This window comes from Leuciscus leuciscus (genome assembly GCF_965113295.1).
Source record: "Leuciscus leuciscus genome assembly, chromosome: 2".
Taxonomy (NCBI): domain Eukaryota; kingdom Metazoa; phylum Chordata; class Actinopteri; order Cypriniformes; family Leuciscidae; genus Leuciscus; species Leuciscus leuciscus.
In genome coordinates, this window is record NC_138726.1 from 34,667,577 (window position 1) to 34,691,144 (window position 23,568).

The 23,568-nt window shown below is 40.1% G+C and overlaps 2 protein-coding genes across 2 annotated transcripts; one reads left to right on the plus strand and one right to left on the minus strand.

The window, feature by feature from the left end:
• Positions 1–693: 693 nt before the first annotated feature.
• chrm4a (cholinergic receptor, muscarinic 4a) lies at positions 694–14,497 on the plus strand. The gene is made up of 2 exons (XM_082161765.1): positions 694–1,082; positions 10,669–14,497. Exons 1-2 carry the CDS (start codon positions 1,028–1,030, stop codon positions 12,150–12,152), a joined length of 1,539 nt encoding a protein of 512 aa, XP_082017891.1. The 5' UTR covers positions 694–1,027; the 3' UTR covers positions 12,153–14,497.
• Positions 14,498–14,550: 53 nt separating this feature from the next.
• Positions 14,551–21,872, minus strand: mdka (midkine a). The gene is made up of 5 exons (XM_082161768.1): positions 21,719–21,872; positions 16,901–16,983; positions 16,543–16,710; positions 16,217–16,378; positions 14,551–15,428 (listed from the first exon to the last, which is right to left on the minus strand). The coding sequence occupies exons 2-5, from the start codon at positions 16,980–16,982 to the stop codon at positions 15,400–15,402; spliced, it is 441 nt and encodes a 146-aa protein (XP_082017894.1). The 5' UTR covers position 16,983; positions 21,719–21,872; the 3' UTR covers positions 14,551–15,399.
• Positions 21,873–23,568: the final 1,696 nt, after the last annotated feature.

The window sequence follows — 23,568 nt, forward strand, 5'->3', positions numbered from 1 at the left end:
CGGACACTCTTCCACCCCTATATAAATTATGGTTTTACCTAGTGTGTAAATTATACACTGGCTCTCATTGGTTCGACGTTGTTGAGAATTTTAATTGGGAATTGTCGGGTCGCAATCTGTCGCGGTGCGTGTTGAGCAATACAAATGGTAGCCTATATTTCAAATTGTTTGTCAACTATTTTACTGGCTTGTAAGTGAACTAAAAAATATTTTTGTGATATATTTGTAGCCTAATAGGCTATTTATTTATGTTTTGCCAGTGTTCCGTCCGATGATCCTAATAAATCCTCAAACGCCCTCTTGAGAAACTCCAGATTACCTCAAACATAGGCTATACCTCTTAAAAATACCCTTCAACCCTTGGTTTTTTTTGGTTTTGTTTAGTTTTTTGACCCAAAGTGTTCAAGACGTGACTAAGCTAGTTAAACCCACCATAATTCACACGTTGTTTTAGCCTGTAGTAGATGATCGCCCTCCGTCTAGGACAAGTCATATCCTGCAATGAGTTCTATCTGACAATCTGTAAAACGATTATTAGTAAATGCATTTATCTGGAAGGATGGTTCAGACTTTGTTAGAACAGACAGTGCTGGGCTGAAAGCACATCACAGGACAGTACAAGCCATAGGTTGATTCAGTGGAACATGTGAACTCTCAGGTGATTGGCTGGAGGTAGATGACATCATTGAAAGTCCACTGCCTCAGTCGCGCGCGCTAAACTCCTGGAAAGAGATCAGAGCCGCTCGCGCTGATGGGAGCCACATCTGGCGGATTGTAAACCGAGTCGATATAGAGAAAACCACGCGCCCGAGGTGTGTTTAGGTGAGCCGCCAGTCACGATGGTCAGAGTCATAATGAGCTTCTCCCCTCTGGCGAGAGCCGCGCGCGTCAAGAACGCATGAAGTGAAAAACAAAGTCATCCCGCGCAACATGAGGACAGCCCTTCTAACTTGAGTGAAAGAGGAAGTGTGGATTCTTTTTCTATTTTTTTCTTCTGGCTGGCTGAGCATTTTTAAAATCATGCAACATGAATGTAACTAACAGCACTGGAGCAGAGGGACTCGCGCCCTGGAACTTCAACGGTGAGTTGCGAATGAAGGTACACAAGTATGACACGAAAGAGTTAGAAAAGAAAGAGTTCCTTATGTCACAACAGAGAATTGCGATGTATGTGTCCATTGTGTGAGTACATATGGAGACTTAAGATGCTAACGATTTTCTTTAATATATGTATAGGTTTCTACCAAAGAACCGACATTTCTGAATGGGCTGAGGCAGGGATTTAGTGAGTTTGAAGTGAACGTATTTGATGAACGTATAGTAGGTGCGGAGAGCATTCACTCAATATAATGATCTCATTTTTGACATGGGTGGCTTTTGGAGGCTTTTGCATCGGAGGTCTTCATATAGCCTACTGAGACTATGTCCAAAGACTCGTATTGGTGACGGTATGGTGTTACTCCGAGTCCCAACAAAAAACTCAAAATTGTCCTGTAATGTTTTCCACGATGAATATGTTCCAGGTTTGTGTTATTGTTTTTGTAGGCTATATCATTTTGTAGATCCCTTTTCGCCCTTTCAGAATGAGCTGCAAAAGCATATGAAAGAAGCATTAATGGTAATTAAAGACACCAGCAAAATGGCTAAACCTGTTTATCCCATTCCGTATGCACTTTAAAATGAACATTAGGAAAAACAAAACATGTAAATCAATGTTCTTTCATCTCGAGAAATATATGTGATCAAATTATTACAGTTCCATTTAAAATATTTTACTCAAGTTATATGGTTAAACAGAATATGAAGTGGGGCGGTTTGAAGGAACATGGACAGGTCTCTGATTGCATTCATTATATAATGCTTTTGTTAATTCTAGATACAGAGGTTAAATTATATGATGTATTTTGTGTTATTAAAAGTCTTAACTAAAACAGCTTTGGCTTTACCTTGCTCCAAACGAAAACTGTATGATTATATCCTATATGAATGTTTGTTCCATTTATGTTTCTGTGTATGTAGGTACTGTAATGCTTTTGCAGTGAGACAATGAATTTAAACTTCAAACACCTTAAACAACAGTTTATGTGAGTGTGCAGTGTGTGTGTGTGTGTGTGTGTGTGTGTGTGTGTGTGTGTGTGTGTGTGTGTGTGTGTGTGTGTGTGTGTGTGTGTGTGTGTGTGTGTGTGTGTGTGTGACTGATGAGTGATTCAGTGGTGATTTTTGCTGGAATGTCCTGAGGCATTGGCTGATGGTGGGGTTTAAACCCTGCTCTCTGTGGCAAAGATCTGTTATGCCTTTCTCTCTAAGAAAATGCATATGCCAATATGCAGCACAGAATGCACATGTATATTTTATCTAAAAACTAAATTGGATCCAGTTCTCGAAATGTTGCCTTTTAAGCTCATAAGAAGCAGAGTGCATATCACCACAGAACAGGCACACAATCCCCCTCAGATACTTGCTGAGACTCCCCTCTCCAATCTGACAATAAAACAGAAAACATACAGATATTTTGGGGTGCTGAACATGGGGGAAAGAAACTAAAAGCCTGAGCATCTGTCACAGTACACTCGGAGAGCGTTTCAAAAGAATACAAATCTCTCAATTCTGTTATCTCTGACCGACTCAATCACATCAGACTAATGCGCATGATGGTGCCTTTTTGATTCTGTGACCATGATTCTCATTGTGTGAACTGGTAAAGTACTAGAAGAATCCCTTAGAGTGAAAGTCTGATGTCTCTCTCTCTCTCTGTGTGTGTTGGGTTTTCTTACTCTTCCTCATCCTTCGTTGTCTCGGGCTGGGTGTTAACCCAGTTTCACAGAGGAAAGTGTGTCGCTATGCTGCTGTTTCACCCTGTTACACGCACTCACACACAAACACTCTGAGAAAAGAATGAAATGCCTGGAGACACAGCCAGTTCTCTGTGGGTTCTCAACTGGGAGAGAGAAGAGCTATAACAGCAAAAGCAGCAGGATTGGCTTTTAGCTTTAAACAAAGCCCTGAGCATTCTGCCACTGGTCGCCAACAATTGCATCACCTGTGACACCTTTAGACTAAATATTTCATCAGACGTAGCACATTTTGGTTATCAGTTTAATATATCATTACTGTGCAGAAGATTTGAGTGGATAGCCGTCAGCATTGTAGCATGATGGACAGCCTCTCGTGGGACATTCTGATCCCAAATGGTGCCCTGTATTGTCAGCGTGCACCAAATTGTTTTGAGAGATCATCCAAGAAAGATCACATCAGAACTGACAATAATACGATTTTATTTATTAATTGTAGATCATTACAACAAGGGTTTCAACCAATCATATCTTATAAAACATAATCTTTGGTTGAATTAAACCATTAAAGTTCATTGCCTGATAATTCTTTGGTTTCCCCAGTTTGATTCTTGTATGTTTGGGGACTGGCAGGGATCATGGCATGTCATTTGCATTAATTTCCATAGGAATTGACTCAAATTGTAGTATCAATGGGGTTTAATGTATCTTTCAGCACCTTGGGAGAAAAGCAAAGCTTAACTTTGCACTTATCAATATGATGAATACCACCTAATGCCACTGGAAGTAGTCCGACACTGACTGACACAGACAAATTTGTTTTTACTCACTGGAGAGAATAATGCAGATAACTGCGTGAGTTGTGAGTCGGTGTGTGTCAATAATTGCAAATGTTCTTTCCATGGCGCTCACAATGGCAGAGTTACCAGGGAACCATCACATCACCATCTGCCAATCAGAAACATCTAGAATATTTCTGTAGTTGTGTAAAACTCCCCATTAAAATGTGTGCTCAATCCTATGACTGATGTAAGAATGCTGCGTCACTAACTTGTCACAATGCTTTTGAAGTTTCGCTCGTCTGTCTGCTGATCAGCTTAATCAATGCTGCTAAACTGTAGCACAGCGGGGCATTGTGCCTGATTTCGATCCAATATTCAGAGAATTAGCAGAGAATTAGAATTGTGTGTGGGAGAGAGAACGAGAGAGTCATTAGTTTGCCAGTGGCCAGTATGGGGGATCTTATAACGAGCACATATCAGAATCAAAGGAGGAGTCTGATGAACAGACCACAAAGCAGCCCACACACACTCCCACTGTGATGTCTGTCCGAATCTGCAGAGGCCTGTGTGCCGTCTGTGTATTTGTCTGTGTGTCCTGGTTGCCTTAACAAACTCTTAACTTTTGATTGTCAAAGACACTAAAACACTAATTAGAAAGTGGTTCTATGGAATCTTTCAACTTGTTATTTGTATGCTGACACATTGTTATAGATATTCATGTTAATTAACTGATATTAAGTGATTTTTTTTGTTCAGAGTTGTACTGGTGGGGGAAAGTATATTTGGTAGCAGATGGCTTTATGTTTCGAGCTGCCAGCTGGTAACTGGAGGCTTTCTGCTTTTAGTCCCAAAAGAGTCACTAAATGAGCAGCATCCATGTGTTTGTTGGTGTGCATGCATTTGTTTGTGCAGACAAGCGTGTGTGACTACATCCATAGTCAAATCCTCTGCAGCTGAGTTGACTCCCTTCCTATTCTTTGTCATTCAATTAAATGTAAAAGTACAAGTGTTTAGCCTTTATGAAAGTCTGCGCCAGTGTGTGTGAAGCAGGGAAGTGTTTGAGCAACAGCTGCTGTTTTCTGCATCCCAGTGCTTAGCACAGGAGACACACAGCCGAGAGAATGACAGCTTATATAAAAGTCTCGGTTTGTGACTCGCTTTGGAGACTCTGGAAACGTCTTTCACTGTATTTTTGACAAGATGTCACCGCCTCACTGTACATGCAGCCAAACAACCAAAATGCTCTAGTATCAGTGCAGAAAAGTCTCCAATGAACAATAACAGGGTTTTTGAAGATACTGACACAAACATTACTATAACTTGTTGTGACAGGTGATTTATATTTTGTTTCTTTCTCTCTTTATTTCTCTTTATAATAATTCACTCTAAAGAGAACATTAAAAATAAAAACTAATATTATTATTATATTCATTTTAATGTACTCTCGTTTATTATGTATTATAAAAGAGAACATTAAAAATAATTGTATATGCGATGTTACAAACAGTGACTATTTATAAATTACAATATACAGTAATAGGAATTCAATGGCATGTAATGGTATCCTTGATGCAGTTTTGTCAGTTTAAAATATGTTTAGAATTATAGTGTTTAAGAATTTATATCCCAATAAGCTCATGTACTGGATAACTGACTTGAGCAGAAAAAAGAAAAAAGTAAAAAAAAGTAAAACAGAGCAAGTGTGCTTAGAGAGGGAGAGATAAGGGTCATCAATAATTAGTTAATGTGCAGAATGTGTCCGGAGAGAGAGATGAGTAGAGGTGAGGGTAGATGAATTATTATGATTATATAAGCCATGGAGCTCTTCTTCAGCCTAATGGCGTTCAGTTAGAAATGAGCACTATTTATAACGTTCTAACATATCACTGCTGGGGTCATTCTGTAGTCACAGATTATCGGCCTCTTGGTAACGGTTAGACTGGTATTGTTTCTCAAAGCTCTCTCGAGCAGGTCCCATATCAACTCGCTTAGGACACTGAGCTCAGGAACACAGAATGGGGCAGAGGAATACATTGGCACGCGGTTGTGATCAGGCACGGAGCTGCTGCGCTGCTGAGAGCCAGCTGAGATCAGACACCTCATATCTCGCTGCTGCAGGCTGAGCACAGATCACCCTCTCTGCTTCTGCATCCTGCCAGCTCCACATCCACAGCTGTGGGAGAACTTCAGAACCAGATCCTATCACAAAAATAGATGCCACTCACCCTGGCTTAATTTGCATGTAATAATTGCTTAGCCATTTTGAGGCTCCATCATGCATTTATGGTAATAAATCATTTGACCGATTATGTTAAACTATGAGAGGTCGGTGTGGTTTACTGTACATTTGTTTTTATCTTTTTTAGGAGCAGAATGGTTCAAATCTCTGGTCGAATCCATGAATAAGCTTTCACAGCTGGTTTCAGTGGTGTACACAGATGTGTCAATGACACGTATTCATCATGCAGTGAGAGACAGGAATCATCGGTTAATTTGAGATTGCCTGTCTCCATTATGGATATTCAGATCCGCCCATCGGATACAAAGAAAAAAACGGCCCAGATAGAATTTGGAGGAGGAGGGTGGTGGCTTTGCTCGCCATCAATTTCAATGAAGCTGCAAAGTGGTGCTCACAATCAACAGCACAAACTGTTCAAAATCCTCTGGTAAAGTCAAGAATCTAATGTTTAGCGAAGGCTTTGCTGAGATGTTTGTCAGCGTGTCGAAATGCTCCGGAATGTTTTTATCTCCTGACATGAGAGCCAGTATTGTGCTGGTTCAAAGCTCAGACAACCTCTCAGCACACAAATGTCACTCCATCCTCAAAGAGCTTTGACTCTCAGAATATTAACCTTCAGAAGAGGGGAAAACCCTCAAACAAAGCGAGCAAACAAACAAACAAACACGACGACGGCTCTTTCAGTTGACGTTTCAGTGCAGCCGTTGAAGGGGCCAGTATTTTTAAAGGTCTAAACAAAAGAAGTGAATTTTATTGAATGTAAAGCATACATGAATAAAATGCAGCCATCATAGAGAGTGATTTTTCCTGACATTGCATGTCTCATTATACATGCACTCTGTCTCAGACTGTTTGTGTAAACAGATTTCATTTTGAATGCTAGGCTTTCTGTTCTTTTTCTTATTCTGTTTATTCTGTTATTATTCTGTTCTAATTCCAGCTGTGAGATTTTTAATGACAAAAATGCTGGATCAGATCAGAGGAAACTGGGCAGAACAGTGGTGTGGTGGAGCTTTTCAACTAGCCATATGTGTGGGACTTCTGTATATGAGTGATCCACAAACCTTGCCTTTGGTTCTGTGATGCTCGTGTGTGATGTGTTCAGCAGGGAATGAATGTGCATGTGTTGGGTGTGTGTGTGTGGTATAGATGAGGCTCTGCTTTTTTACTTGTCACATTGTGACAAGAGAAATTGCTTCTGTCTGCACACTTACTGGACTGACAGCAGGACAGATGAGGTACAGTATTATTATATTTCACAAAACTCTCTGTGGTCATTAAAAATCCCAGGATGTCCTTTGAAAAAGAGTAGGGATGTAACCCCGGCATCCTGGCCAAATTTGCCCCTTGGCCTCTGTCGATCATGGCCTCCTAATCATCCCCATATATACTGACTGGCTTCATCACTGTCTCCTCTCCACCAGTAAGCTGGTGTGTGGTGGGCGTTCTGGCGCAATATGGCTGCCATCGCATCATCCAAGTGGATGCTGCACATTGGTGGTGGTTGAGGAGATTCCCCCCTTCTACAGTATGTAAAGCGCTTTGAGGTCTCAGAAAAAGCGCTATGTAAATGTAACAAATTATTATTCATTATTATTATTAAAACTACAATGAAATCTAAATGAATACATTTTTGTTCAATTAAATATTTACCGTTAACAAGCAACTAATTCATTTTAATTACAGGTTTTAAATCATGATATGTATATTATAAAACTTGAAACCTTTGCAGCACATCTGTATTACACAAGAAATATTACACAAGAAAATGCTGCTAGATAAAATAACACTTGAGTGTGCAGAGATATATAACATTTTTAAATGATACCAGTTAGCACATTAATAACTTTGGCTGCCTTTTAATACTAAAATGAAAGTAAAAACTAAATCAGCTGAAACAAGAAATCCCTCAAATAAGTTGAAATACAAATAAAGCAGAAATAAAAAACAAATGTTTAAAGAATATACAGCAAAGTATACTAACCTTGCCTGGCTCTATCAGCATGACAAGCTCCACATAGACAAGCTTCAGGTGTTCTGCTTCAGTGAGAGTTTGGGGTGTTAAGGGTTGGAGTTTGTGTACAGAGTCAAATTGTACAAGAAAGCTGATAAAACAGTCCTCGAGAGCTTTCTCCCACGGTGATATCAGATGAATATTTTTGATTCATATTTAATGAGGCTTGGCGCTTATCTTTCCGCTCTGCTCGAATCCACAGTTGAGTAATTGCTGATTCATATTTGATAAGGGGTAAAGAATCCTCTCCCCACACTGAATCACCTGGACCTGAGGGGGGAAATATAGAGCAAGACCCAAACTATATCAACTTTCTAATCGCTTTCAAAGTACCAATAGCCAAATACCTTAAGAAGTGTGATCAGTATTGGCATGACAGAGGAGGAGAGAATGTGTGTCTGTTTGTCAAAAGCTTTCAAAAGGAATAGGATATGTGGTGTCTAACCGTCCGGAGTGTGGCAGTGCTTTGATGCCCGCTGATGATCAGTCAGGTGGTTTTAAGAGAGAATAAAGATAAAGAGAGGGTCTGGGTCGGGGTCCTTCCTCTGGTGGGAAACTGATTTCAGATTTAATAGATATAAAGATCTGTTATATCTATCATCAAGAGTAGTTTAAAGCTTCAAAAAAGAAGGGGAAAAAACAATGAATAATTTGGCAGGCAGCAGCATTCATAGCAAGTCTTTTACCATGTTTTTTCAGAGTGATAGGTTGTAATTTCACTGGTTATCCAGAAGATGGCAACCTTCAAAAGATATCACAGAAACAACTCTTCTAGGAATTAAAATGGGCAATAATGAAGCGTCTTTAAATTGCTTAAAGATATTTGCGTTCGTTCTTTAGTGTATTTTGCGCATTTAGGAAACGACTGCCTTGAGTTGCTTCAAATAGGTTTTTAATTGCCCATTGGATTAATACTTTATCAGTATGACAACAGCTTCCCAGAAGTATACATGAAGAAGGTTATGGATAATTCATGACCTGAAACAAAAAGCTTCTCACACTTATGCATTAAAAAGGATTCGCCTTTTTCTATGGCAGTGCATTGTGCCCTGCGTTGTCCTGGTAAAGTTTAGCATGCAGCATGCATCATGACGAAATCTCTAGAAATGCAGCCCACATTCACAAATGGCATGCCAAACTCCTACATTTTTCATATACCAAGATCCTTACTTGAATATCTATGATAAAGGAAGCAATATACATTTTTCATATAGTAAATGGGTGTATGGAAATCCTGCATCAAAGGGTTGAGGTGATTTTTTTGAGGAGCACTGAGGTTCTCAGGGTTCCCATCTAATAATTGTATTTAATTGTTCCTGAGCAGCTCAGATCATTAGGAAGCCCAGGGGTCATGTGAGTTTACCGACAGGGCAGCTTTGCCTTCTTTGATGGGATAATGTTGTAAGGAGTCCAGTTTGTGTATCTGAATAAAACATGGCATTATAGACTTTAAATGGGATGAGACACTCTATACTGAGCTGAGAAATGTCACTGTAAGGGTTTGATCTTACAGAGGTCTGTAAATATGTTTAGATATGATGAATATATGCTCTTGAAAGTATTATTTCTTCCCTGCATTTGATGTCTGGATGTTTGTGTTCCTCTTGTATTTAGTTGGTGATCTTCATGTAATTTTACAGATTAAATATTAAATGTATCGTTGTCTGTATGCAGAACTGTTGAAACCATTTATAATTTGTGATATACTTAAAAAAAAAAAAAATAGGAGATGACTAATTTATTTAATCTGTTTATAAGATGTTCAATTTCACGCATTTTATTTAAATCAGGGCACAAAGGACTGTCCGTAAATTTGAGAAATGGAAAATTGCTTTTATTTCCCCCTGTAAAACATGTTGATTTAGCACATATCCACTTCATAATGTTAAAACATGAGCGTGTTAATAATAATGAGGATTTAATTAATCTTCTCTTCACCTGAGACTGCTCACCCCAATGCCTGAACGCTCTCACACTGTCTCAATAATTATTAAAGGTTCAGTTAGTTGATGCGTTAGGTATCATGAATTAACAATGAACAACAATTTCTACAACATTTATTAATTTAGGTAAATGATAAATGTATAAATATATGTATAAATAATAAATAAATGTATAAATATACTTTTATTTATTGTTAATCCATATTTGTTTATAATGCATTAATGTTACACAATGTGAAATATTAGTATATGTAGAAATGAACATTAAGATAATTGCAGCAAAAGTATCACACGTTATTTCATGTTAGTTATTTCATGTTAGTTATTTCATTAACTAATGTTAACAAATTGAACTTTATTGTAAAATATTCCATAATGAATGATGCTGGTTTGTATTTAATAATAACACTGAACAAAACAAAAACTAATTGTGCATAGTTGGTTACAGTTATATATGCTAACAAACGTATAACAGTACATTGTTGTTGTTTTTTACCCTAATGACCATTGTTTGAATTTATGTTACATGAATCACAATCCTGCAAAACTGCACAAAAAAAAAGTAATAATTCCAACTACAACACTGGACATTAGTCTGAGGTGTATAGGCCTTTATGTTTCATCATTACTGTTACAGCTCTAAGTGTTTTTTGAGAGGTGTTGAATTAGTTATTGTCAGCTGGTTCACATACTACCTTGCTTTTAATACAAACAGCATATTTATATTTCATGATGGAAATGAATGCTCTGCAGTAATGAATGTCATTCTGTTTCCCTATATGCAATCACTCTGCCAGTATTTATATCAGCCTGGGATTATTTTCAATGATTGCATCCATTCTGATATCTGCATTTTTGTCATTTATAGCATTGTATCTTTGTTGTGTGTGTATTTCAGGCTCATTGAGCAACGTGTCCAGTGATGCCAACTTCAGTTGTGACAGCGGCAGCGCTAATGGCTCGTGTGCAGCGGTTGAGGCGGGCGGCGAGAGCCCGTACAAGGCAGTGGAGATGGTCTTCATCGCACTGGTTACTGGATCCCTCAGTTTTGTCACCGTTGTGGGCAACATCCTCGTCATGCTCTCAATCAAGGTTAATCGACACCTACAGACCGTCAACAACTACTTCCTTTTCAGCCTGGCCTGTGCAGATCTCATCATCGGTGTGTTCTCCATGAACCTTTACACCGTCTACATCATCAAGGGCTACTGGCCGCTTGGCCCAGTCGTGTGTGACCTGTGGCTCGCGCTGGATTATGTGGTCAGCAACGCTTCTGTCATGAACCTGCTAATCATCAGCTTTGACCGATACTTCTGTGTGACCAAACCCTTGAGTTATCCTACACGCAGAACCACCAAGATGGCCGGCCTCATGATTGCCACCGCCTGGATCATGTCTTTCATCCTGTGGGCTCCCGCTATCCTGTTCTGGCAGTTCATCGTCGGAGAACGGACCGTAGAGCCTGGCGAATGTTATATCCAGTTCCTTTCCAACCCCGCAGTCACGTTCGGCACGGCCATTGCTGCGTTCTACCTACCGGTGGTCATCATGACGGTGCTTTATGTGCACATCTCTCTGGCCAGCCGCAGTCGTGTGTCCAAGCAAAAGCCCGAGGCTAAGAAAGAGAAGAAAGGCCAGAAGTCTAGCAGCCTACTCAAGAGTCACATCTTGAAGCAGGACAACAACAACCAGTCCCCTCCTAAGCCCAGCCTGGATACCTGTTCTACAGTAGACACTGTAAAGAACGGCAAACTAGACGAGTCTGTGGTATCGGCTAAAGCTGACTCGTGCGTGCAGCCGGAGAAGGAGAGCTCAAACGACTCCAGCACGGCCAGCATAGCGCCTAAAGAGCCCAAAGAGCGGGCAAACAGTGAGGTGACTTCAGAGGCCGGCCTGACACCCGCGCCAACAGCCGCACCTAAAATCAACCCTCAGTCCAAATGGTCCAAGATCAAGATAGTCACCAAACAGGCAGGAGACGAGTGCATCACAGCCATCGAGATCGTCCCACCGAACAGTACCGGCGAGAGGCGCTCCATCCCCGTCAACCGTCCCCGCACGGTGGCGCGCAAGTTTGCCAGCATCGCCCGCAGCCAGGTGAAGAGGAAAAGGCAGATGGCGGCGCGAGAGAAGAAAGTGACAAAAACAATCTTCGCCATCCTGCTGGCCTTCATCATCACGTGGACGCCATACAACGTGATGGTCTTAATCAGCACGTTCTGCCAGTCGTGCGTTCCAGACACAGTCTGGGCCATTGGCTACTGGCTCTGCTACGTCAACAGCACCATCAACCCCGCTTGCTATGCACTCTGTAACGCCACCTTCAAAAAGACCTTCAAAAACCTGCTCATGTGCCAGTATAAGAACATCGGCACCAGATGAACTGAGGAAAGAAGCAGCCATCAGAGATGGAGGGTGTGATATGGAGAGTATAAAGGCTGCCCTGGCTCTTCTGACCCCCATAACTTTGAAGCTTCGGATGGTATTGCACAGTACATTGAGAGGCATCATAGTCCCATAATGCTGAACAGTGCGTTATAACCAAAACGTAATATATTAAGGAATCAGTGTTTACAAGAAGATGATGGAGCGATGGACAATAGACTGAATCATTGAAGAAATCAAGACTTTTTCAGTAATCTGATCATTGCTGCACTGCTCAGACCACTGAACTCTGCACTACAGTTACATGAAGATCAGGCTGCGAATGACATCAGATTAGACGGCTCATTATTTCCATCAGTGAAGAGAGAGAATCCCAGCAAATATAAACCAGAAGAGACTTATTGATTTAGAGATTTATTCATTCATTTATATCCCCAGTACAGCACAAATGGCCTCAATAAAGTCCTTTTGGTTAGTATTAACACTGTTTTTGACCCAGACTTCTGTGCAGATTCTCTGAAAACATCATACAGTGGACCACAGCCAAAGACAAATAACATATGGAAAAGCTTCATGTTTGACTATCCCTGAAAGCAGGTTGCTCCAGAGTGAGGTTCAATTTCCTATAGCCTACCTGCACCTTCCACTTTCCAAATGAAGGAAGTCTGTTGCTGTCCACAGCAGCTGTGTAGTCCATTACATTCATAGCGGCAAATTCAGGGCATGTGGTTCAGCCTGGGAGAAGTTAGTCATCATTATCCTCTTAGTGTGATCCTCTTGAGGTTCTGGTATAGGTCAGAATTCAAAAGGATCTCCTCAATGGATTGGGATAGGCATTATAGACTTTAAATGGGATGAGACACTCTATACTGAGCTGAGAAATGTCACTGTAAGGGTTTGATCTTACAGAGGTCTGTAAATATGTTTAGATATGATGAATATATGCTCTTGAAAGTATTATTTCTTCCCTGCATTTGATGTCTGGATGTTTGTGTTCCTCTTGTATTTAGTTGGTGATCTTCATGTAATTTTACAGATTAAATATTAAATGTATCGTTGTCTGTATGCAGAACTGTTGAAACCATTTATAATTTGTGATATACTTGAGAAAAAAAAAATAGATGACTAATTTATTTAATCTGTTTATAAGATGTTCAATTTCAAGCATTTTATTTAAATCAGGGCACAAAGGACTGTCCGTAAATTTGAGAAATGGAAAATTGCTTTTATTTCCCCCTGTAAAACATGTTGATTTAGCACATATCCACTTCATAATGTTTTCTCATGGTGCAATATCGTTTTGCCAAGTTTGTATTTAAATACAAGGTTTGTAATTGATGAAACCGCTGCATGTAAACCTGAAGGAATGATCTCCAACTGTTTTGTTTGAGAACATGTGGTCAGAATTAGCACAGAGTGACATATGGGATGTTTTATGTGGATGTTTTAGGGCTCATGTTGTTACATCATTTAAAAGCTGCCAGTTTCAGCAATTACAGACTTTAAAGCATTAAACCAAAGAGATCGTGGCACTCCAGTCTGCTCTTAGACCTGGTCAGGAGGAGAGATTTTTCATTCATTAGCATCATTTTAAGATGCAGAGACTTGCCTCTCTATCGTCTTGGGTTTAGTTTCATGTTTCTACCTCATAATCAAATTTCCACTCATAGTGTTTGTATATCCAAACCAGCTCTGAATCTCTTTTTAATGAGCGGTAAAGACAGACTAAATGACTATCATGTCATTGCAAAAGACGCTAAAACCAGATTTCCATTTTTTTATTTATGAATGTTAAAACTTTCCAATTGCTTTGGTCATCTGAAACATGGACTATGTTGAAGTAGGCTGTTCACTACAAATCTTAGTCAGTCAAAGACATTATAAAAAGTCTCCCCAACTCTGATGCAAACTAAGAAAGTGTCACACTGGAATAGAGTTCGCTCAGAGAGTTCTGAACCATTAACTGTACTAAAGAAATTCAATCATACAATCTGAATATGGTCCTTCTGCAAATCTGCAAATAGCAAGTCTATCATTAGCATCTGTTAGATGACCAATACAGGAAAATGACTTTGCCCAAAATGCTCTCTTTCCTCTGGTCTTTTAAATTTTCACTTCAAATGTTCAAATGTAAATTGTATAAGGATTGATGTAGAAATCCCTCGTATAAGTGTACCAGCTGAAGGGCAAAGTCAATGATCATTACCCCAGTGAAGCTGATGGAATGAACACACTGTAATTATGGACTTATCTACCACTGCCCTTAAAGAGCCAGTGTACATAAGAGTGTATGGTTCTTTTTATATTGCATAACGCTTAATAAAGATCTCAAGCGCACTGACCAGGAGGAGAGGAGAAGGCTTGTTCTTTACATGTTCATGAACACACATATGGGTTTGCATAAAATTTGGAGGGCTCAAGTGGCTTTAATAATGAACTGTCATCACTAATTTACCTTTAGTTAACACAACATAAAACACACAAAGGTCTGTAACAAAACATCATTGTCTTATAAATTGTCTGCTTATAAAATAGGTTTGCACAAGAGAGGACGGTCTCCTCTCTATGCAGTCTAAATCTTAAAACCCTCTGTCACCCTTCAATCTGTTAGTAACAGTCAAGTCATAAAGGAAAAAGTAACAGTATTGGGGTATTTTCACTTTTACACAAACTACACCTTTTATAGAAAAAGAAAAAAATCATTTATTTCAAACAACACTCCTCAGTTTTATATTCTATGATACAAAAAAGAAGAAGGGTGACATCCAAACACTACTTATATACCCCACTAGGAATATAATCCTGTAAATTACACAATTTTACAAAACCAAATTTGTAAGTAAAACAGTAATAAAATAGATGTGTTTGATTGATTTGATTCTACTGAGTGTTGTTCTTTAGCAAATGAGAGGCCCAAGGCTTACACAGCAGATAGATGGGAGAGAGAGAGAGAGAGAGAGAGGGGAATGTGCTGGAGGGAAACATCAGAGGAATGGGTCAACTACAGGGAACCACACACTAAACAACAACATTTTATTCTCCCCTCCCCCTCACACATGAAAGAGTCATGTAAGGTGTCAAATTCTCAGATGTTACTCTGTCATAGTCTTCTAAAGCTATATATTTGTGGCTGTAGAGCGAGTCCCGCTCAAGCTGAAGAACACTGAGTAGAGATATAAAAGGCCGTGTTTGGATGACGGATGATCGTGTGATGTTTACTGCTCCTCTGAATCTCTTGCTCCCTTTAGTTCCCTTTCCCCTTGTTTTTCTTTCCTGTGGAGAGATTGACACAAAATCTCATTATTCAGATCCAGCAGAAAACCTGAACCTTTGACGACGCCTCCCCGTCTCATGCTGGTTAGGAAATGCATATGCTCTTATAAAAATAATGCTACAGTATTATTGCTTGAATCCACATTCAGATAAGCACATTAACCACAAACGCATGCTTTAAAAGGACTGACTTAGACATCTGCCTCTTATGTGTGAGCAGAGGTTCATTATTGATTTCAGAATCCCACTCAGACACCCACCACAGCCAACAGGCCAAGATTACACAACCAGAGCAGATTACATACCTTACTGACTCCATTCATCCAAACCAAACCAAACTACTGGTTGCAATATAACACCTGTTGAGTCGTGTGTGTTTGAGGAAGCTCTTTTTTATGTGTTTTTTTTAACACTAACATTTGATTTGAACATAAAACATTCATCCTTGAATGCAGAACCTGATTTCACCAAGTGCTACATGTTCAAGGATCAACATCTTTGTTGATCCTGGAACAAGATTCAAATCAAGACAAGTTTACAGTTTATGTCAAGTTTAGGCTAACAACAAGGGTTAGGTGTTAATCACCTATCATTTCCCTCTGATTTTAGGAATAACTTATGGGTGGGTTAGGTTTGGGGTATGGTTGGGGGATATGTTTAGGATTACATTTTCAGATGGGAATGTTGCTCCAGGATCAACAAAATATGTTGACCCAGGAATGCGTCTTGGGCAAAATCAGGAACGTGCTCACTGGCTGCCAGTTTTGGGTTTGGTGTTGAGGATGTACCTTTGGGTTTGTTTTTGACCTTGGTGGCGCAGGGTTTGGACACAGAGATGGTTTGCTGACAGTCGACGTTGAAGAGAGCCTTTTGCAGAGTGCCGGTGCGGCTCTTTGTGCTCGAGGCACCGTCACACTCGCCCCAGTTGCCAAACTTATACTTGCAGTCAGCTGCATGAAATGAGTACCAATACAGTAAGATGATATGAAATGCACAGAACAAACAGAAATACACAGCAGCATGAAAAACACTAAATATAAAATAAGATTTATGGCTAAACATAAGAGAAATGAAGGTTGGCAAATTTCTGCTGATTTACCACAGTTTCACTGACCTCCAAACTCTTTCTTCCAGTTGCAGGGAACTCGGCATTTGACTTTTTTGGTCTGCTCGTTGCATGTGCCCTCCCTCGCGCCTGGTCCACAGTCCCCGTTGTTGGCCACGCAGTTGCCATAGCGCCACTCCGCACAGTCCGAACCACCCTTACCTCCCTTATTCTTCTCTATCACATGACACATAGGCACGCACCACTGTTACTTCATGTGATTACCTTCACCTTCCATTCAGGTGAGTATCACACAAACTATTGTCTAAGGTTCAAAGTCAAAGATCACAGGGTGTAATTCTGCATGAGAGCTGAACTAATGGAAGAAAGGAGAAAGGGAAGAGATGGTCTCTTCCATGTTTGATACCTTTCTTGTTTTTCCCAGCCTCTGTAGTCACGATCATTAAGGCTACCAGCACCACGATGAGGGTGGAAAACAGGCCACGCATTCTGAAAAACACAGATTAATCAGCTGCTGCAGAGCAAAATGACAGTTTTCAGGAAATTAACAATTTCTGTCATAAGTACGGTTATCAAAGGGCAGGACAGTAATCAAGCCATCTATGCTGAGACGTTACTTTGCCATTTTAATATTTCAAATTCCCAATTAGAGATGAATGGATGAAGCTGATAAGGATGATCATTCAGAACGATTAATTAGAGCTTCACTAACTGAATTCAACAGACTGGTATTAAAATGTCACAAACACAAAAGGTCATAGTGCTGAAGGACTATGATTCTCTGCTATCACTGCCACCAGATTATAATGTAACAACAGCGCTTGCATTTCTCCAGACACCCACAAAAACATCACACAGGAGTATGATGTAAGAGCTAGTGAAATGGGAGAATACAGAGTGATTTTCTTGGAATTATGATAATTACGTTCTTGGCACAGCCACTGTACTAGCTTGTTGCTGTGAATCATCAAACATAAACATCCAGCCCTGACTAACATCCATTCAGACTCAAGAGGAAGAGAGTCGGCATGTGCGTTTGAACGTGTCCTTCTTTTCAGCTGGTTTCCAGCTCCAGAAACTCACAGTCCACACATCTGTGTCTGTCCTCAGCTGTGAACACATGATGTAAATTAATAAATCTTTGTATAAAAAATCCTGCACTCTTTTGCTCTTCTGCTTCTCAACATGTCAGCGTTGAGACTGGAAAAACATGGACCCCACAGCACTCGCAATGTTTCTTTCCACTAACACTGCGAATGGCAGGTAAAGAGTTGCATGCGAGAAAGTGATTTTTTTCTGCTGATAAAAGAGATTTTTCAATCGGGCATTTATTTGTGTGGATCATCTCAAAGGAGGTTTGCTCCATGTACACAGATCTGCTTATATGGGTTTTGTGTTTGTGACTCTGGCTGCGTGAGTGCGCTCTTTAGCCTCTGCTTGTGATCTCCATGGCAATGATTCGACCGGGTGCTGTGAGATAGTAGGAGCATATTGTCTGAAGAGAATGGAATCATCGCAGCGGGACTCCATTCTTCCGGAACACTTCGTGGATATGAAGGCAAGATGACTGAAGCAGCAGCTCACACAGAGACGAAAACTCACATATGGACCCACACAGATTATAGAACTCACATTCACACATCGGCCAGCTTCCCACAGACACATTTACTAACAACTCAGCAACATTGTCAGTGTGGGAGTGACTTTTTTGTCAATAAGACGACATCCCTGGTTCAGAGTTCTGTTAGCAGGAAAAGCAATTAACGGTAACAAAAGCTGATCTCCTGTTGAAAGAGAGGACGGTCTCTGTAAGACGCAATAAAAGACTCCTCAAAGCAGCCAGAAGGAGCTGGACTGATGAAAAGCGGTATTGTAGCGTCTTTGAGGATAATTAAGCATCTATTAGGTCCAAACAAGTCTCTCGTTCTGACCGCAACACTCTCTATTCACTGTAGTCGATGCGTCTGTTAGTCTATCCGCTCGCGCACGTTGGCCATTTCACTCTGGAGGGCCCATTTGGTCACTTGTTTCCCGGGTACTCTTGTTCCCATTGTGTTTGAATTTAATATTCTGGACTCTCACTATCTCTGGGCCATAACTTCCCACTCAAACTCCCATCCTAGCACAAACTCTGACCCGCATCACTCGTATAGGTCACCATAATCAGAAGCAGTAAAAATACTCTACCTGTTTTTTTCCCCTCCATCTCTCACTCTCAGACACTAAATGCTTCTCTAAAGCCGTTTATAAAATATTCTGTTGACCCAGTAAATCCTGAAACTCCCTCCAAACAGTAATTAAGTGTCAGCCGCTCAGCGGAGCGTGACTAACCTCTCTCAGAAAAACACAAATCTCGAGCACCCCAACCCCCATTTTCCTGGCCCAAAAATGTCTTCACCCCCTCTCCCCGTCCAAAAATTCCCCCTCCTCACCTTTTTTCTCTGACCTTTCTCCAAAACCTCTCATCAGGCAGTCTTCTTTGTGTGATCCGTGTGTGTGTGTGTGTGTGTGTGTGTGTGTGTGTGTGTGTGTGTGTGTGTGTGTGTGTGTGTGTGTGTGTGTGTGTGTGTGTGTGTGTGTATGTGTGTGTGTGAATGATGGAGGGACAGACTGCCTAACGATGCTGTTCTGACCCGCTGGGTCCACACACACACACACACACACATCTCATACACTCTGAGGGTAGAAAACCCTTTAAAAGCCCCATTCCTCTCACAGAAACACACTCTTTGAGGGCCTTTCTCACTCATCATACGCCATGGGGCTTCCATTATCACAAGCGCGGAGGAATGTGGGACCGCTGGACACACACGGTTTCTCTTCTCTCCCCACCTCTGGTCCTCTCTCCTCCCCTCACATCTTTTCAGTATGTCCCAGCACCCAGCGTTCAAGTGTGCGAGTCCCTTGCAGCCCAACCAGCTGGACTTCAAACTCATTTCCATAGCAGAGAAAACACAAAGCTCTGACCCACTTCACTCATAGTTAAACACATGGCACAGTTTCACGCTTATCAGCGCTGCTTTTCAATTACAGATTTCCATTTGGAGTCTCTTCTTTCAGCAACTCTTAAATTCTATTACAAGCGCTGCATTTTTTTTGTAAAGACTCTATTAAGTGGAGGTGCTTTCATTAAGTCTGAAGCAAAGCAGGCCCTTAAGGCTAAGCTGGTACTGAGCGTTAGTCATCAGAGACAGTGCAGAGGGAGTTCAAGTCAGCATTGGCTTTATCAGTCATCTAAACCACAGACAGACAGACATAGGGGAGGAGGGACACGACTGGAGACAGTGTTCAAACCAAAAACAGCTGTTTAAGTTCACCTCAGCACAAGATTTACTCAAACTCAGGTCTGAGGCTAGGAGTCATAAATCACTTTGAGTCTCCCATTATTCTTTCTGATGGGTGTGTGCTGCTGTGTGATGTCCACGCACACACACATACAAAGGCTGTCACCAGACCAGCTCTGTAAAGCATTAGGTAAGTGTTACACCAAATGCTTTCTGACAGAAACTGTGTCCAGCATAGTGCTGGAGGCCTGTGAATCTGAGAGCTCAGAGTAAAAAAAAACAAAAAAAAAACATGTAATTACATCCCTGCTCCTTAAAGAGAAATCAGTGACTGAGACACTGCTCCAGCCGTTATACACACACCCTGAGGATATAAACTCATATATCCAGAGCTTGAGACTGAGACATTAGGCTTAAAAGCATGTCACTTCTATAAGGAGGGCAAGAGGTCTTTGTAATATCGCTCTGAAACATACTCCAATTCTCCTCTATTGCAATGTACTGTAAATATACCAAGTATAATATACTATGTGCTTATCATTGAGAATTATTCACATTCCTCTCACTTTATATGTTTTATTTGACCTGCTAACAGTGTTTTGACCCAAATAGTCTCTGTCATAAACTCACACCAAATCAGGGAAGAGACCAAAAGGTTGAATGTTTACAACTTTGCTGAAGTGCTGTTAAGTGGTATACCTCTAAATGTGTAATCCCTTCAATAAAAGTGCCTTTTTCTTTTTCTTTTTTTCTCTTTCTAAGTCCCACTCTGGGACGAAAAGGCCCTGAAAAATGTCTAAAGAGAGAAATAAAAAGGGGGCAGGTCAGAATGCAGGTCAGGTGAAAGGTTCTCTGAAAGAGAGAGAGAAGAAAAGATGGAGCGCGGTCCTCTTCCTTTCTCTTTTGCACCCTTTGACCATGCTCACTTTAATCACTTCATTCAAGAGGAGAGAGGGAGTGAATGAAACCAAGAGCATTAAATGCACAATGATCGCTAACACACACACACACACACACACACACACACACACACACACATCTGAAACTTTGGGTTAGAGCAGACTATAACATGCTTTGTGTAAATACTTTTTAGCCACAATAAACTGCCTATCCACACAGGAACTGGGCACACAGAGTGTGAGTGAGACCTAAGGTGACTAATGATGCCCCAAAATGCAGTTTTATAATTTTTACATTAATTTATTATGGTTATCAAATAAAAAATAAAGTCCAGGAAAAATATTAAATTACAATAAGTGTGTCAAATTAAAGTAGAAACCCTGCTGCATCATACCAGTCATTCATTAACATGATCGCAAAAAAAAAAAAAAAAGAAAAAAGTTATAGCCAAAACAAAACGTAAAATGATACCTTAGCAGCTTAAAATTGTTTTGTTCCCGTAAAGCCCTTATATTTTTACGCTGAAACGAACAACTTTCGTACACGGAGGAGGCTGGTCATGTTGGATAGTGATAGATCATTTCTACTTGGTTAAACGGATGGTCTTAATTTACTACTCATCCTGTGCTGCAATCCTCCATACAACAAATGAATGCAACAGCGCGCGACACAGTCCGAGCCTAAATGTTTGCGCACTTCAGAACGGCTGCTATTTTAGTTTATTGATGGGTAACAAAAACTCATATTACCAAATGAAGAGCAGTATCAAATAATTGCATTGATTTCATACTGGGTTTTTAGCCATCTAAACGCTCTTCTTTAAACGTTTAATAGCCATCAAACATTTAGCCTACAAAATAATCCTCTAAAACATGTTGTTCGTGTTAAAATGTGTTATCGTTGTAGATAGCGTGGGAATAAACATCCATGCAAACTATTTATTTCGTTTTATAACTTTTCAAGAAGTTTAGCGGAATAAAATAGAAAGTCCACATACTGGTCAAATAACTGTTGCTGTGAAAAGAGCAGATTTAACTCACTTGTTTTCTGTGTTGAAAGTTTCCACACTGAAAGGTCTTGCTGAAGTTTCGTGTGTGAACTCTTCTCCAGCATCCGCCTTTATGCGTCGCTCCCTCTCTTTGTTTCCCCCCAGACTAATTTAATCTGTTTCTTTCTCTTGAACCCTATTTAAATTAACCCCACCGTGACGTCACAGCTCACGTCAAAATCATTCAATAGACCTCATGGCACAGCCGTAAGTCAACCTAAAAAAAAAATTCTTCAATTATTATTATTATTATTATTATTAGAGCCGAAAATAATACCAATAATATGCTGATTATAATAATAATAATGAAATAATAATTTGATCTACATGTACAAAATAATATAATAAAAGATTACATTCAACACTAGCCCCGCAAAAGTGAAAACAAGACCCTCCACGATGACAGAGATGGCTGTTCACAAACACTAACCCCAACACTTTTGGCAGTTAAATAAGACTAAATCTAGACACCAAGACTAGATCAAAACACCACACACACACACACACACACACACACACACACACACACACACACACACACACACACAATTCTGCAGAAAACACAAAAAGCAAATATGAATGCTTTGTTCCCCTTCAACAGAAATTATAAAATGGCAGAATATCATGATTTATGCTGAACTGACCATCTGACTATTTTCAAGTTTGGCAAATATATCTGTCTATATAAGCGCATGTAGAGACCTAAGAACAGCACCTACGATTTAACTACATACAGATTACAAACAAATACCATCTCAATTTTGCAAACCATCACAATGTAAAAAATCATCAATAATTTAAAGTTTAATGCATAAAACTCTGCCAGGAAGTCCAAACTTAGCTGGAACGTTTTCAGAGTCTTGCCATTAAAGGGTCACTTACTCTGATTAAACAGCACAGTTTGAATCTGTGAAATACTCAAGTATTGATGAACATCCAGATTTCCAAATAGCATTGCAGCTTATAACAGCTAGCTTCAACGAAATATCTAATTGAATCATTATCAGTTACATTGTTGTGTGTATTTGTTTGCATTTATACTGCAAGCAACTGAAACGTTTAACTGCAAAATGTTTTCAGAGGCTATAGATTCTCTTCTTTTTTATTGCCTGCTATGTGATTTTATGTGGGTGTGTTGTTAGTCTGTGAATGTGTGTCTGTAGACCCCTAAGGGCAGGAAACAGCAGCTCGATAAACAATCTCTCTGCAGGCTGAGACAGGCAAGAACAGAACACATGTATACAATGACCTGAGCCAACTCCACAAATAAAACCATTCTCATAGATCGTGTTCACATAAAACCTACTCTCAATAAACAAACACACACTTGTCGCACAAGCAAGCATCTTAACAGCAGCGCACACGGCCTCTATAATAACGACTGAAAAAGTGACCGCAGAGCGTCAGATAAGACTTTTATTGCAGACAGAATGAAAGGGAGAAGTTATTTTATATTTTTCTGTAAGCTGTATTTCAGTCAGAGCACATCTTCTGAAAGTCGTGCTTTAAAAGAAAAGGACAGTAATAGACATCATGCATTACATGTAAATGTAAGATTGTACTGCTTTGATCAAATATTTGAAAGGAAAAGTACTAATTTAAGCATTTAAATGCTTTTTTACAAAAATCAGGAATCTGTTAGTAGTTGATTTGAACAAATCTAACAAAAAACTTTAAAACATAATCAACTTTTGAGGGGAAAGTACTGTTCGTTTTACACATTCACTCCGAGATGACTAAGTAGACCACAGGGGAAATGGGGGTGATGGAGGAAATCAAAGTGGGGTGAGGGACAAAGAGAAAGAAAGAGTGGGTTGAGAGGTTGGGAGGTTTATACAGGCT

Excerpts from the sequence above, each read along its gene's own strand:
- chrm4a (XM_082161765.1), top strand. The coding sequence starts at position 1,028 with ATGAATGTAACTAACAGCACTGGAGCAGAGGGACTCGCGCCCTGGAAC. Across the intron at positions 1,083-10,668 it reads CGCGCCCTGGAACTTCAACG|GCTCATTGAGCAACGTGTCC; the intron begins GTGAGTTGCGAA and ends TGTGTATTTCAG.
- mdka (XM_082161768.1), bottom strand. The coding sequence starts at position 16,982 with ATGCGTGGCCTGTTTTCCACCCTCATCGTGGTGCTGGTAGCCTTAATG. Across the intron at positions 16,379-16,542 it reads CTGGAAGAAAGAGTTTGGAG|CTGACTGCAAGTATAAGTTT; the intron begins GTCAGTGAAACT and ends CATTTCATGCAG. Across the intron at positions 15,429-16,216 it reads GGTCAAAAACAAACCCAAAG|GAAAGAAAAACAAGGGGAAA; the intron begins GTACATCCTCAA and ends ATCTCTCCACAG.